This window comes from Oratosquilla oratoria, unplaced genomic scaffold (assembly GCF_046742065.1).
Source record: "Oratosquilla oratoria isolate Oo_2021 unplaced genomic scaffold, ASM4674206v1 SCAFFOLD70, whole genome shotgun sequence".
NCBI lineage: Eukaryota > Metazoa > Arthropoda > Malacostraca > Stomatopoda > Squillidae > Oratosquilla > Oratosquilla oratoria.
The window spans coordinates 704,268-720,239 of NW_027467734.1; the positions used below are offsets into that span (position 1 = coordinate 704,268).

The window sequence follows — 15,972 nt, forward strand, 5'->3', positions numbered from 1 at the left end:
CAGCTAGAGTGAAGCCTAGGAAAGGTTAGAGGAAATGGATACTAGGTATTTAGGGTCACATGTAGAAAGGAATGAAAGAGTGGGGATGTAGGTAAATTTATTGAGGAAAGCAAGTAAACTTTGGAGGAATGAAATGGGTTATGAGAAAAAGGTATCTGGGAATGGATGCATTGAGTTTATACTAATGAGTAACTGCCTACAACACTGTGTGGTCCAGGTTTGAAATTTAAGGGAGGCAGAAAGAAGAAATCTAAATGTTATGAGGTGAAGTGTTTGATAAATATGGTCAGTGTTATGAGGATGAATAAGGCGAGATATGAGGTCAGAAGAGCAGAAGTGGAAAGGGAGTTGGCAAATAGGGATGATGCTGGAGTGGTTTGGGCACATACAAAGAGCGAGGAGACTAGCAAAAAGTGTGTGAAAGGCAGAGGTGAGGGGGAAGACTGAGAATGAGATGGATGGATGGGGTGAAGGGGGCTTAAATAAAAGGGGGATGTCTGTTAGCAGGAAAGGGAGAAGGCAGGTGATAGGTGAAAGTGGAGAATGGTTGTGAATGGACTATAAATTGACATGGCTCAAAAAGATTTCTCATCTCCATTTTCACACGAAGGGTTGCCATGTAAATAAAGCAGCTGGTCCTGCTGTGAATGTGCTGTAACTTGCTGCATTGCTTTTGACCAGGTCAGTAGACAAGACTGGGATAACCCTTCACAAGGAGATAAGATGGAAGTGACAAATGGGTGATGGATGGGAGTGGGTGTAGGCCTTCGATGACAAATTCCCTTATAAGGGGGAAGCCACCTTTGGTAAATAGAAACTCAAGGCAACAATTACTCCATAGTTTGGTTGATAGTTCAGTTTTCTGTAGAAAGTTGTGGAGAGATGGGAGGTCGTTATCTAGTGTGTATTTCAGATGCCTCTTTTGTCAATCTGCCAGGAGTGGATCCCAGCAAGGATTTGTGATATTTCTCAAAGGATACTGGAGCGAGATGTACTTTGTTCAGGCAAACTAGGCAAATAAGGCAGATAGTCAAGTCTACAGTATCTGCCGAGACATTCCCCACTTCTCCTGATGGCCCTCCCTTTACATGTCAAAAGACAGGAGAGAAAATGGGGCAAAAATCCCTTTGGGCTGTGTTGATATATCATCTACACACATCCACTCACACCTATTCTTCCTCGCTCAACAGACAGGATCCAATTCTGAATAATAATAAAAACATGCTACATGTCAGATTTTTATTGATATAATTAATAACTTCCAGTTTCCAAAATACAGGAACATCTTAAAAAGTGCCACAAATCACTTTATATGATTACCTAACGTTGACCCCCCTCCCTTTATACAATAAACTTACTTCCATGAAATGTCACTTAATTTAAACAGGCTTATAATCCAACTTGGTTTCCAATTTTTTGTTGTCTGATACTTTGCGCACTGCCTTCATAAAGTCTTCCTCAATCACGTAATCTCGCTCATTCCTGATGGCAAAGAGGCCAGCTTCTGTACACACATTACGCAAGTCAGCACCATTGAAACCATCCGAGAGCTTCACTACAGCTTCATAATCTGTAAAAGAAAACATTTTTTTTTTAATTTTCCAATGCACTTCACCACAAGTCTCTTTTATTAGTTCATAGACAGTGTTGAAGATCAAAGATAAAAATTGATACCTCATTATCGAGACAGGTGTCTATACCTTCTCAAACAGCTACAGTACTATGTGCAAGCACCTCCTGTGCAAAAATACACACACAAACCATAAGGATATTCCACCCTTATGAGGGGGTGACCAAGTCGAAGTAAACGCTCACCTCACACCCACCCAAATCCAAAACCCATTTGCTATATCTCCCAGCTTAGCACCTCATGGATTAAAGGTCCCTAACCTCCCCCACAAAACAAACACACACATACACACACCAATGAACCACAGTCTGGAATGGATGCCTAGAACGAGCTCTAGAGTAGCACTTTTTTGCTAAGTTGGAGGAAACACCTAGTCTAGCATTGTATTGGGAAAGGGTAAATCCACCGAGTGGAAAATTATTTAAATTGGAGGATGGTGAAGGCAGGCAAAAATATGGTGAACCAACTAGATGTCCCCCCCCCCAAAAAAAAAAAGGAATATGGAAATGCATCTACATAACCAAAGGTATGATGAGAATAATAGTTTTTTTCCTGGGAGGAAAGGAAGACAATGTATAAAAATATTCCATGAAATCAAGAGATTACATAACTAATAAATGATATTATAGATCTAAAAGCACAACACAGGGCAATGTATAGAGAAATGAACGAGTTAAAAAAACAAATTGCTGAAACCAAGAAAAACATAGAGCTTGATGACCTAAAAAAGAATTAAACAGTTAAAAATTAAAAAACGATGAAAAATGAAGATCCTAACAAAAATAAGGCTTTGAAAAAGAGAAGTAAAAGAAGAAATACAAGCGGTGACCAAGAAGGTTGGAAATACCATAAAAGGCAGATCTTCAAGAAATCAAAAATCAATGGAAAGTAGATTACAAGAGAAAAAAAAAAAAAAAAAAAAAAAAAAAAAAAAAAAATATTTTAAAGAAATTGTACAAGTGGAAGAAAATGCAAAGGAAACAGTCATTAAAGTAGTAAAAGAAAGAAAATTGGGTCAGGAACACAGTTGATAAAAAAGTGTATAGTAGTATATGGTATTAACCCCTTCAATACGGGCCAAAATCTCGTGGGCAGCATTAGCTGCCAGACGTGCAATGTTGTGTCATAATACTCGCATTATAAAAAATAAAGTTACTACTGTATTGCTCGTTCTCTTTCACCCATGAATTTTGATAACCATAAAAAATATGATGAAGCCAGTTTACAGAGTATGGGGGTCACGCAGGTACAACTACAATATATATAATCAAGACGCCAACATCGGCATCCTCGCGTACCCACTTGCCTACGTAGGTGTCATCGTATTGAAGGGGTTTGAGAAAAACACAATGTAGCTAGACACTTAAGAGAAGAGAAAGAAATGGTAAAAGAAATTCTGAAAGATACAAGAGGGGCAAGGGATGGAAAAAGTAATAAGTGCATAGAATGTAATTATACTTAAATAAAAAATAAGGTCTAAAATGATGGCAGAAGTAGTACTAAAACAGCAAAGTTGCCAAAAAGTGAAAACTACAAAAATATATGGATAAAAAGGAAATAAACAATGAGGAAAAAAGAGAGAAAAGACACTAAAAAACGAAACTAATAAAAAATATGACAAGACCAAAGACAGAAGTTTTTTTTTTTAAAGAGATAGACTTAAGGCTGAGAAAATGGTGTGAAGAAGAAGAAGAAGAAGAAGAAGAAGAAGAAGAAGAAGAAGAAGAAGAAAAAGAAGTAGTAGTAGTAGAAGAAATTAGAAGATTTCTGGAAGAAATTAGACAAAACAATAGTGTGTGCAAACACCATACAAGAATTTAAGAACTAGATGATGTGAGATACAAATATGGGCTACTACATGTATAGCTCCCCTTCCCGTATAATACAACTGGGTTGTTGTTGTTCCCTAGACTGTCTGTCCGAGCAGTCCCATCTCCACAGTTTATGAAAGTTTTCTTGTATGTAGGCTTTATTTTCCTTTCTTGTTCTATGATGATCTTTAAGGAGATGTGGTCTGAAGGAATGTCATGTATAGTTTCCATGATGATTATATTTGAGGGAGGGTCAACATCTATGGGGAATTTGCTCGTTTGCTACATTGAGGAAGTTGTCTGATGGGGTGGTAGTCGGACTTTATTATGTTTAGGCTGAGGAAGGGGAAAGTGAGGAGCTCACACCATGAGGCACTTAGCCATGGCCAAAGTCATCACATTTGTCCTGTGTGCTTTGACTGTTGAGGTAGGTGTCCATTCTATAGGACATAAGAATGAAGGAGACTGCATGACACCATGAGGCCCACACTACACATTTCCATGTCCATTACAACCTGTTATCCCCATCCATAAAGTTCTCTAACCTTTTCTTTAAATAACTGATAATTTCAGTGCTCACTACATGGTTACTAAGTCTGTTCCATTAGTTGATCACTCTATTGATAAACCATTTATTGCCTATTTCAATCTTAAATCTAAATTTGTCCAGTTTAAATAAGAAGATTGTGAGATTTGTTCTGAATTTTGTTTCCTCTTTTTTTATAGCCATACTGGGTTGTGCACTCATATCACCTACGTCGTATATTAGTGAAGATGCTGGAGTTGTGAGACGTAGCCCAGGGGGACAGATGTGGTGGACAGTGTATTGCTTTTAGTGAAGCTCTAAGTGATTTTCTTCATTTAGACTGATTATTTCAGTTGTGGCGTCTGTTTGTGGTTGTTTAGTTTCTTTTATTCTGCAGGACAAAAGAATGCTGTTGTGTACTAGTGTCATGAGTCCAACTTTATGCGGAGTGTTTTTTCTCCGATTGTTATGTATTCGACGAAAATGGATAGTGTGGATTTTCGTGATGGTTTAGATTCTTGTTATGTGTATTTTGTGTTTATTAAGGAATTGAAGCTGTTCTGTGTTTGCCATCCTGTTGATGCCTATTCAGTCCTTGTCCTCAAAAAAATGCAGACGAGCAAAAATTTACTTGCCTAAATTTTCTCCGTGACTGCTAGTTGAGCACTTTTTTATACTGTTGGAATTGAATTACAACACACTAAACAGAGGTCTCTTTTCTTTAACATATGATTATTATAGGAAACCTACCAGTCTCCTGAATAATAAGTGGGAGATGAGATTGGCTTATTTGACGAATATACCACAACACTCGGCTTCATTCTGTGGTAAACATCATTATTGAGGTATGCAAAATTTGAACTTCCAATTTTTTGTACATGCATTTTTTTTTAGCACACCTTATTTCGAATTTTGGCGTGTTATGGCATGGGCGTGAAAATGTGTGCTTTAAAGGACAAGCCCTACCTATTTGTAGTACTGGGGTACTGATAGAATACCATGCAGTCAATCTCTCTATATGCAAGGAGCTTTTTCCCCCTTATATGGGAGGTAGCCACATCAAGAGGCAAACCCACTCCCATTCACCACTGTTTCCTCCCTTTCATCTCAGCTCTTTGTGACTGACGGGTCATCCCTGTATCCCTTTCACTGCCCTGGACCAGAAGCAATGTAGCAAGATAAATTATGTTCACAGAAAGGCAGCTTCACTTAATCGGCGACCCCCATCTCCATCCACTCGTGCAGAAATAGAGAAGACGAGGAGAAATCCCTTCAGGCTGCATCAAAATCTCATTCGCACATAGCCACTCCATACTCCTCCACATCCCATCCCCCAGCACTTCCTTTCCTTGCCTCGGAGTATTTCTATACACAGCCATTCTCCACTCATTCCCTATTTCCTACCTTCTCCCTTCCTTGCTCAACAGACATTCAGCCAATACTTTAGGAATTGTTTTGGGATACCCCTATAGGTTGAATGTATGCTACAACTTAGCCACCCACTTCCCTTATAACAGGGAAAGGGCCTTTCAGTACATGTAAGTACATAGTATATGACCAGACTTACCAATCTCCCCTTTCTTTGTGATTGGTCCAGAGTGAATCTTGAGAATTTCAAGTCTAGCTTGTTCATTGGGAAGAGCGATCTCAATCTTTCTATCCAAACGTCCTGGTCGAAGCAAGGCTGGATCAAGAGTGTCAGGACGGTTGGTTGCCATGATCATTTTTACCTAAGGGTGAAACAATGAGCGAGATCATGACCAAAATCACCAAAAACAGAAATTTAGCGAGATAGAGAAAAAAGTTAGTAATGAACTTTCTACATACTATAAAACAGTGCACAATAAAAGTAAATAAAAATAAGAACACAATTTTCATACAAAATGCATCAAATCAGTAATCAGTGCCACAAAATATAAAACCTAAACAACTATTATTAAATCCTTTCTTTCTGAGGATGATGAGCTGAATGAATAAGACTTGTGTAAGCCGGGATAGAAGAAGTGCTCCATAACATGAAGACGGTCCACAACATACCTGACCCAGTGAATCAAAGCCATCCATTTGATTCAAAAGTTCCATCAGAGTTCTCTGAATCTCTCGATCAGCTGAAGTTCCTTCTGAGAATCGCCTTCCACCAATAGCATCAATTTCGTCCATGAAGATAATACACGGTTGATGGTCACGTGCATAATTGAACATCTCACGAATAAGACGGGCCGATTCTCCGATGTACTTGTCTACAATGGCACTTGAAACCACCTGTTAGTATAGAAAACAATCATATTCAATGAATACATACATACATATTTCTCCCCGTCTTCTCCTTTATGCATGGGGGACGGAGAGGGGGGGGTCGCCGATTTAATGAAGTGGCTTTGCTGTGTCTTGTGACACTGCTTCTGACCCAGGGCAGTGGACAAGGTGCAGGGATGATCCGTCATCCAGGAGGTGCTAAGATAAGAGGGAGGGTGGAGGGGTGTGGAGTGTATTCAGGGATGGAATGGGTGGGAATGATTTTATGCCTTTTCCTTTTTGGCTACCTCCCTTGTAAGAGGGAAAAAAAACCTTGGTATATGTGTGTATGTACGTACATACAAACATACATATACCAATGGCTTTTTCCCCCTTACAAGGGAGGTAGCCAAAGTCAGAAGAAAAAATCCACTCCTGCTCATTTCATCCCCTCATACTCCACTTCCATTCACCACCCCTCCCTCCCTCCCTCCCTCTTTTCTTGGCTTCTCCTGGATGAACTGAAAGTATAAACCATACATTCCCCATTTTCTGTATTTCAAACCACCTGTTTACATCAAAGAAATAAAAATTCTGTGTGAAAAAAGAAGATATAAACATCCAATTCCATGGACTTAAGGATGCCACAATTGTTGTATTTACTGTAATAAACAGAGTGTGGATAGACCCTGTCTTTATCTGTTAAGCTTGGACTTAAATTAATATTTTCTTATTTGTCTATTTCTTCTTTTAGTTCTGGTAAAGGGACAAGGGGGGAGGATCACCATGAAAGAGCAGACCTGCTGTGAATGTGCTGTGTCTTGCTGCATTGCTTCTGACTTGGGCAGTGGGGAGGAGACTGGGATGGACTTTCATACAGGATAAGAGGGAAACAAATGATGGTTGATGGGGGTGGAATACGTAGGAGTGGGTGTGTGCTCTGACTTGGCTACACCCTTATAAGAGACAAGTCCTTGGTATAGAGGGATATAGATAGGTTATTCCAAACGTTTTTTTACGCTTATATGAGCCTAAGCTTCCTGATATCCTTATAAACTTCATCTTACTCAGTTTTTTATATGACCTCTCATTACTCTCTCATTTTGAACAAAAAGATCCTCACTGGCATTATTGTCTACTCCCTTCAGTGTTCTGAGCACAGCAATCATGCATATGATGCGTTTCTTTCCCCTTATATAGGAGGTAACCAAGACAAAGGTACACACCCATTCCACTCCCATCCACCACCCTTTCCTCCCTCTCATCTTAGCTCCTCAAGGATGAAAAGTCATCCCTGTCTCCTGCCCACTGCCTGGGTAAGACGCAAAGCAACAAGACAGAGTATATCCACAGCAAGGATGCTTCATTTAATCAACTTAAAAGAAAACTTAATTGACTAAGAAGTCAAGACCTCTCACCTAATAAGGGGAATTCCACTTACTGTCTTTTCTATTCTAGCTCCTTGAGGATGAATGATCACCTGTCCCCTACCCACAATTCAGGTCAAAGGTAATACATCAAGACGCCACACCTCCATAGCGGGGCCTGACAACTGAAACTGATTTACTTGCACCGCTTTATGATGTGGTGGCCCTCCTCCTTCATCCACTCAAGAATTTACAGATTAAACAAGAAATCCTTGGGATGCATCAATTTCTAATCCTCTCACAATGACTCTCCACTCCCACTCTTGCCCCCTTCCTTCCTTGTTCTGCAGCCATTCCTCTCGCATCCTCTTCATCCTCCTCATTTTTGGTATTCCAAGTTTACTCTACCCACCTCTGCCTTCCACAAATGTTTTGCTAGTCTTTCCTCATTCTCTCCATACATGTAACTCATCTTTAATCAATCCTAATTACCAAGTGAAGAGGGTGGAGGGGAGTGGAGTATGTTAGGGATGGAATGGGTGAGTGATTTTTATGCCTTTGATTGATTGATTGATTTTTTTTTTCTACCTCCTTTATAAGGGGGAAAAAGCCTTTGGTATATGTAACTACCAGGTCCTTCCACGCCTCATTTTCTGCCTTACCTTCTCAATTTTTATGTTATCCATCTTTGTAACTTCCATTAGACATTTGAAACACTTCATGACAAATAAATGCTTAGATTTTTCCTTTGTGCCTCCTTCCAGTTCCAAATCTCTACTCCATACAGTCTAATGGGTACAGTCACCCCATCATACAGTCTTTCCTTTGTGTTCATACCCAGATACTTATTTCTCATGAGAGTTTTCACTTCCCCCACATTTACTTGATTCCCTTACTCCATAATTTACCTCCCACCACACTCCATTTCTACATACATACATATACCAAAGGCTTCCTCCTTATAAGGGAGGTAGCCAAAAAACAAAGACATAGAAACCACTCCCACCCATTCCATCCCTGTCACACTCCACTTCCCTCCTTCTTATCTTGTCACCTCCTGGATGACGGGTCATCCCTGCATCTTGTCCACTGCCCTGGGTCAGAAGCAGTGTTGCAAGACACAGCACATCCACAGCAAGTCCACTTCATCAAATCGGCGACCCCCCCTCTCTGTCCCCCTCATGCAGAAGATAAGACAGGGAGAAACCCTTTGGGCTGTGTCAAATTTTTGTCATACATACTCCCTCACCCCCCATCCATTCCACCTCATGCATCACATCATCCATATACAACCATTCTCCATTCACCGCTGTCTTTTGTCCTTCCTCAACAGACATTCCCCTCTTCTCCAAAGCCCCTTTTACCATCCATCCATCTCATCCTAGGTCACCCCCCTCATGTTCACTCCTTCCACACCTCTTTCAATAGTTTTTCTTCCCTCATTCTTTTCATGTGTCCAAACCATCCTAATACTCTTTCATCCACCCTATCTCCCAGCTCCCTTTCCACTCCCACTCTCCTCCTCACCTTTTCATTTCAACTCCATTTCTACACACTTTAAACTAAACAGACAAACTTACATACATACATACATACATACATATACCAAGGCTTTTTTCCCCCTTACAAGGGAGGTAGCCAAAAAGGGAAAGGCATAAAAACACTCCCACCCATTTCATCCCTACATACACTCCACACCCCTCCCACCCTCCCTCTCATCTGAGCACAGACAAACTTACAAACTTACAAACTTACAAACAGACAAACTTACCTTTAAGAAATTGCAATCCAGTTGCGAGGCCACTGCTCTGGCAAGAAGGGTTTTACCGGTGCCTGGTGGACCATAAAGCAGACATCCTTTGGGTGGTGATATTCCAACTCGATGGAAAAGCTCAGGATTTAACAAAGGAAGTTCAATCACCTGTAATGGTTAAAAACAATGTAAATCAATTTAACCTTTCTCTGCATCATTCATGATCAATTTGAAATTAACATTGCTGCACAAAGGATTACAAAGGCAGAGCATGTTGCCAGGTGACCTTTTGGTCCATAACTAGGTCAGATGTGAAAAAAAAAAAAAAAGATAGATAAAAATGTAATAATATAAATATTAACGAGTAAAATAAACAAATAAATGCATAGGTACAGTTAATAAACAAACAGGTAAATAGTAAATAATAATAAATTGACATATAACTAACAATAAATGTGAATCGAGCAAATAATAGTAAATAAACTGACAAATGATAACAAAACATATCATCATGGTACAACTGACGAAATACTACAAAATCAATCACTTCTCTAGCATCTCCTACCCCCACAACCAATGGGACTGCTCGGACAGACACTCTAGGGAACAACAACAACCACAACCAAAGCTTAATAACCTCTACATTCAGTAACTACCTGAAATGATCTCCACTTTTACCTTTTGTTAAAAACTATCCATCTGTTTCCTTTACCTCATCCTTACCCAACTCACCTTTCTACACTCTTCATTTTCTTCAAATTATTGTTTTTCTTTTTTCACACAAACACCCACCCCACCTGACATCAACTCTTCTTTTGATTTTCCTCATCTTGCATTTTGCACACTGCCCCACCTTGCCATACCCAGACAATGTAAATCTCTTCCTCAGGTGAATTATGAATCATTGTGTCTGTGGGTTTCCTGCCATATTTCATCTACATGTCTAAACAACAGAAAATTGATCTCAATGCCTGACTCTACACATCCATTTACATGCAAGACCCAAGTTGAAGTGAATATCCTGGATTCTGCATCAAATACTGACCACAAGAAAAAGGAACAAAGAACACCTTTTTCCTCACTTTTGATTTTATGCGAGGATACATACCTCTCCTTGGAATGGGTGAAGGGAAGGGGGGTGAGGTAGTATGTGTGAGAAAAATTTGACGCAGCCTGAAGGGATTTCTCCCTGTCTTCTCCTTTCCTGCATGAGGGGAAGGGATTTCTCCCTGTCTTCCCCTTTCCTGCATGAGGGGTCGCCGATTTAATGAAACGGCCTTGCTGTGGATGCCCTGTCTTGCAACACTGCTTCTGACCTAGGGCAGTGGACGGGATGCAGGGATGACCCGTCATCCAGGAGGTGCCAAGATAAGAGGGAGGGTAGAGGATGGAGGGGAGTGGAGTGTATTGGGGATGGAATGGTTGGGAATGGTTTTTGTGCCTTTGTTTTTTGGCTACCTCCCTTGTAAGGGAGGAAAAAGCCTTTGGTATATGTATGTATGTACATACCTCTCGTAGTTCCCTGATCTGTTCCGCCAAACCACCAATTTGATTGTAGGTGACATCACCAGGGTCTTCATGACTCATGTTATAAACCAGAGGATCAACTTCTCTTGGTAAATACCTCATTATGGTCAATGTTGTCATATCCAAAGCAACACGTGTACCAGGCTACAAAAGAAAAAAGAATTATATGTATGCAATATCTAAGGCAACATTTTTCAACTGTCTTACCCCTGCAGACCCTTTGAAAAAAAAATTATGCCTAAGGAAATTCCTACAAAAGAATAAATACGATGTATATCAATATCTACTTCATAAACTTACAAGGCTAACACAATTTTTTTTGATAACTAGTCTAAACAAAAATTTTTTCTCAAGTTTACAGTGTAAAAAGTAATTCCTATGATTAGACAATTAATATCACTATCCCTCACAGCACCCTTAACCCTCACTACCAAATAGTAGAGTTCTGGGGACCCCCACAGTTGAGAAGCACTTGCTGGTCAAAGTCAATGCAAACCAAAACGATAAAAAAATATAATTTCTTTATCAGTGCAGATATGTCCATGAGCATAAGCCATAACCTTACTTTAAAGGTCAGATATCAACAGATATACCATTCGCTAAAAATCATCGTATTGCTCGAAAAAGTACTTTTTAAAAGCATACAAATAAAGTTTTTACCTATTACAGAAGAATTCATTCAGAAAATTCACTTTTAATTGCGCCTCGCATACCACTTTTCCGAAGTCTAGATATTCAGAATAACAATATTGTTTGTTTGGCAACTGTGACGTCACGAACACGGAATTCCCCGAACCTTTCCCGAAGCGCACGGGCGGAATGTTTCGAATAGCAGACGACGCAATGAAATGAAGACAAAACTGTTTTTTGCCAAATTTGATAAGATGTAGATGGTGGAATTATATAGAATACTGTCAGTATGTTTTTTTTATGTACATTAAACTGTAAATACAAAAAGTTATGGAAGTCTTGATATCTGACCTTTATAGGTCAGATATCAAGACTTCCATAACTTTTTGTATTTACAGTTTAATGTACATAAAAAAACATACTGACAGTATTCTATATAATTCCACCATCTCCATCTTATCAAATTTGGCAAAAAGCAGTTTTGTCTTCATTTCATTGCGTCGTCTGCTATTCGAAACATTCCGCCCGTGCGCTTCGGGAAAGGTTCGGGGAATTCCGCGTTCGTGACGTCACAGTTGCCAAACAAACAATATTGTTATTCTGAATATCTAGACTTTGGAAAAGTGGTATGCGAGGCGCAATTAAAAGTGAATTTTCTGAATAAATTCTTCTGTAATAGGTAAAAACTTTATTTGTATGCTTTTAAAAAGTACTTTTTCGATGATTTCTAGTGAATGGTATATCTGTTGATATCTGACCTTTAAAATCTCCGACTATTTTTGCTGGCTCAAATGTTTATCTTGTTGCTTCAAGAGCTTACAGTGTAATATATTACTAATACCAACTTAAACCTACTCAATGCCCATAAGTTGTGTTAATTTTCAGCTATGTAAAGTTGGTGAACACAAGTTTTAATGCAGTAATTGCACCATATGCTCATCAATGCTAAAGTGTCCAACAATGTTTCAAACTACTAAAAGCTTACTTTGAGCTTCAGCTTGTCCAGCTGTCTTCTACAACCAACAACATATCTTGGCCCATTGGTTGCTTTTACAATAAACTTCTCTTCAGTCAATTGTTTCAGCACCTCACCAACAATTTGGCCCACACTCTGTAGAGCTTTTAAGTCATTTTCACTCTTCTCATACTGCTTGTCCAATTCCTTCTTCTCTTCACGCACTGTTGAATAAAGAAAAGGGAATAAAATCAGCTTCTCTTCACAAGAGCATAATCTACATAAGCATCAGTTCCGAAATGCATAACTGACGGGGGACAAGGTGTTACCAGTGGAGTTCCTCAGGGTTCCATTCAAAGACCACATATATTCAATCAACTGTTACCTTGAGTTTCACTATGTGGAAACTCCACAACCCCACAGTGGCTGGCAGAAGTCCTCAGAACCTCCTAAAGGTCTCTCTCGGAAGAAACTTTAGACTGTAGTCTGTGTTGTACCAGTGTAGGACTGTTTCTAAGTCACCAGCTCAATGTGAGAGAAGAGCAGTTGCTGGCTGTCAGCTATCCATCCGATATAAAAGTGTAAGAAATACAGTTGAAGTTGATAATGAGGTCTTGGATCCAGTCTGGAGACAGAGTACCAACTTCTCAAAAGAATTGTTCCATTAAGTTAGGGGCATTAATGAAGTTTTGTCTCACCTGCTCGCACAGCAGTTTGTATATTTTTTGCATTTATATTACAACTCCAACAATTTTTCTTAGTAATGTTTCATGGGGAAATTAGTATTAAGGGATGGTGAAAAAAATCATTCCTGTAACCTTCCCCGCCAGCAACCATTTCATCCCACCTGCTTACACAGCAATTTGTATATTTTGTGCATCTAGACTATGACAACTCCAACAATTTCTCTTAGCAACGTTTTCCCCAAATACTGATACCATGGGATGGTGAAAAAATAATTCCCACAACCTTTCCACTACCTGCCATCAAAGCAGTGTCATGGGTGTCCAGTGTGCATGATGTACATCTGTCCCTGCATGCATTTTTAGGTTAGGTAGGTTAGGTTAGATCAGAATATGGAGAAAAACGTATATTTCACAAAAATATATCAACACAAATGACCGCTTTAGCACCTGGTAGCGGGAAAGTTGCAGGAATTATTACTTCACAATCCCTTATAATATTAATTTCTGTAAGAAATGTCACTAAGGAAAGTTGTTGGAGTTATTGTAATATAGATGCAAAAATTACACAAATTGCCATGCGAGCGGGTAACACAAAACTTCACAATTTCCAAGTTAAGCTCGGTTAGGAGCTATTGGACAATGTAAGTTTCATGTTAAATGCCCAAGCTCATGTGATTCTGGAATTTTACTGACTTGGGGATGATGTGATTGGACACCCACTACATTTGTTGAAAGGAGGATACATAGTGCTATATCTAAATTTGCAAGATGCTTTACAGTACTGATGCAGTTAACCTCTTTGATACAATGACACCTATGTAGCATTACGTGACGCAAGTGGTTATTGAAGAGGTTAAAGATAAAAAATGTCTGCAAATTGCATCAAGATCTGGCCATGCAAGATGCTCTACACTACGGTTCTGACACAGTTAAAGATGGAATATTTCTACAACTCTTATCAAGACACAAGGATACAGCTCAGAACCACATGGAGGGTCAAGTTACTTGATACAAGAATTAATGGACCATTCAAATAGTCTCTAAGATGTAACCATAAGTCAGAGAATGATTATCCATATTATTTTAGTTATGCACACCTGCACAATATAGCATAAGAAAATTAAAAATAAATTTTGTAAATAATAATACGTGAATGTAATATTCAATTTTCTTGGCAGAAACGAAAAACAAAAAACCTTGCTAAAAGCAAATTAATAACAAACGAACTTGCTAGGATATGGTCTAGACGCCATGCCAGTCCAGTCACTATCACACATTAGCTTTCACATTCTGGACACCAGTGATGTTAGTAAGTGCTGTTTCAAAGACAATAGGGTTTCCTTGGACTTTATGAGAGAACACAGGGTTCTGCCATCACCTGTTAATTGCCCAATGTACAATAATAATCAGGCCGTCAACATCTGTGATGACAACAACGACCAGGATGATCTTTAGAATTTGAGATACCGAATCATTAAATATTGGTTAGGTTGTGTAGGTTAGTTACGTTAGATAGGTTAGGTTAAGTAGGTTAGGTTAGACAGGTTAGATTAGGTTAGGTAGGCTAGGTTAGAATAGACATACTTTATCCTTTCATTTTTTCAACCTTGGCATCTATCAAAACAAACATAGCCTATCATTCAGCTGCCGCAACTTCATTCGTTAGTAAATAGGTTTTAGCAACTTCTTTGTTATTGATTTCCACCAAGATAGTCGCATATTACATTGATGTATTATAATTACGGTAACAAAATTAATTATTTCCTATTGCTATATTGCGTATGTGTACACCTAAAAATTTACCTGATTATCTTTTAATCTGTGTGATATATTCTATATTGTTACAATACAATACAATAATTGTATATAAGTTGAAACTAAAACAGAGGAGTTTATTCTTCCTTAGTCTTAGAATTAATTATCACTAAGTCCAAGACTAAGTTGCCGATATATATGTGATCCCAACAGTTACAACTATAGTATATCTACGAGTATTACAAATTCAAATATGATACTCAAGTGGAAAATATGCTTAGGGATACTTGTTACCATGAAATGATGACTATCAACGAAAAGTTTGCAGGTAAACCAAACACTATAACTATTCATGAAAATCACATATACACAGTAAATTTCACGTCTAAGTAATACGTTAATAGCTTACGTTTCCGAAGTCTTGCTTCAACTTCCCTATGTTCTATCAATTTGCGATGATAGTCCGCAATAAGTATATCCCTTTGCTCCATGGCTTACTTGAATGAGTTGAGTGTTGACATTAATGTTAGAGTCGACAATATTTAGGTAAATGTATTTCTTCAATAACTTATCATCTTGTATAAACAAATTTATTTTATTTTATAATACTAAATGGTTATATACAAAAACTGGATAGCTAAAAATGTACATTGAAATTAAGTCGAAGGTATTGACAGTGGGAGAGATTCCTTATAAAATTTTAATATAATTTTTCTTTACCATCAACAGGCTCATGAATGCTTAAATTTATATGTTCATTTGTACTAAATATATAATGGCAATTTAACAAATCACACGATTCTAATAATTCTGACAAATTAAAACGCATCCGTGAAAATAACAGTACCTTATTTACACTACTTACACTTTGAATGGTTGCCGATAAAACAATTAGTAGTTACCAACATAAGATTACAGGATGTTAGTACATTTAATAAGCAAATAATTGCTCGTGGGACAAGGATTAGAGGACTTAGAATGCCAATTAAGTGTTAGGAGCGACTTAAAGGGAAAACTAATGGCTTAAATGTAAAAGGGCTTATGAAAAGTCAAATGTAGATAGTTGTGCTAGTGCATAGTGCGAGGAAAAAATAACA

The 15,972-nt window shown here is 38.5% G+C and overlaps 1 protein-coding gene across 1 annotated transcript; it reads right to left on the reverse strand.

Annotated features, from left to right (window-relative positions):
* Positions 1-1,224: 1,224 nt before the first annotated feature.
* LOC143023921 (26S proteasome regulatory subunit 10B) lies at positions 1,225-15,472 on the reverse strand. Its single transcript, XM_076182591.1, has 7 exons — positions 15,285-15,472; positions 12,465-12,658; positions 10,832-10,993; positions 9,341-9,490; positions 6,005-6,229; positions 5,535-5,697; positions 1,225-1,570 (listed from the first exon to the last, which is right to left on the reverse strand). Exons 1-7 carry the CDS (start codon positions 15,364-15,366, stop codon positions 1,380-1,382), a joined length of 1,167 nt encoding a protein of 388 aa, XP_076038706.1. The 5' UTR covers positions 15,367-15,472; the 3' UTR covers positions 1,225-1,379.
* Between the last annotated feature and the right edge of the window lie 500 nt (positions 15,473-15,972).

Excerpts from the sequence above, each read along its gene's own strand:
- LOC143023921 (XM_076182591.1), bottom strand. The coding sequence starts at position 15,366 with ATGGAGCAAAGGGATATACTTATTGCGGACTATCATCGCAAATTGATA. Across the intron at positions 12,659-15,284 it reads TGAAGCAAGACTTCGGAAAC|TGCGTGAAGAGAAGAAGGAA; the intron begins GTAAGCTATTAA and ends TTTATTCAACAG. Across the intron at positions 6,230-9,340 it reads TGGATTGCAATTTCTTAAAG|GTGGTTTCAAGTGCCATTGT; the intron begins GTAAGTTTGTCT and ends CTATACTAACAG.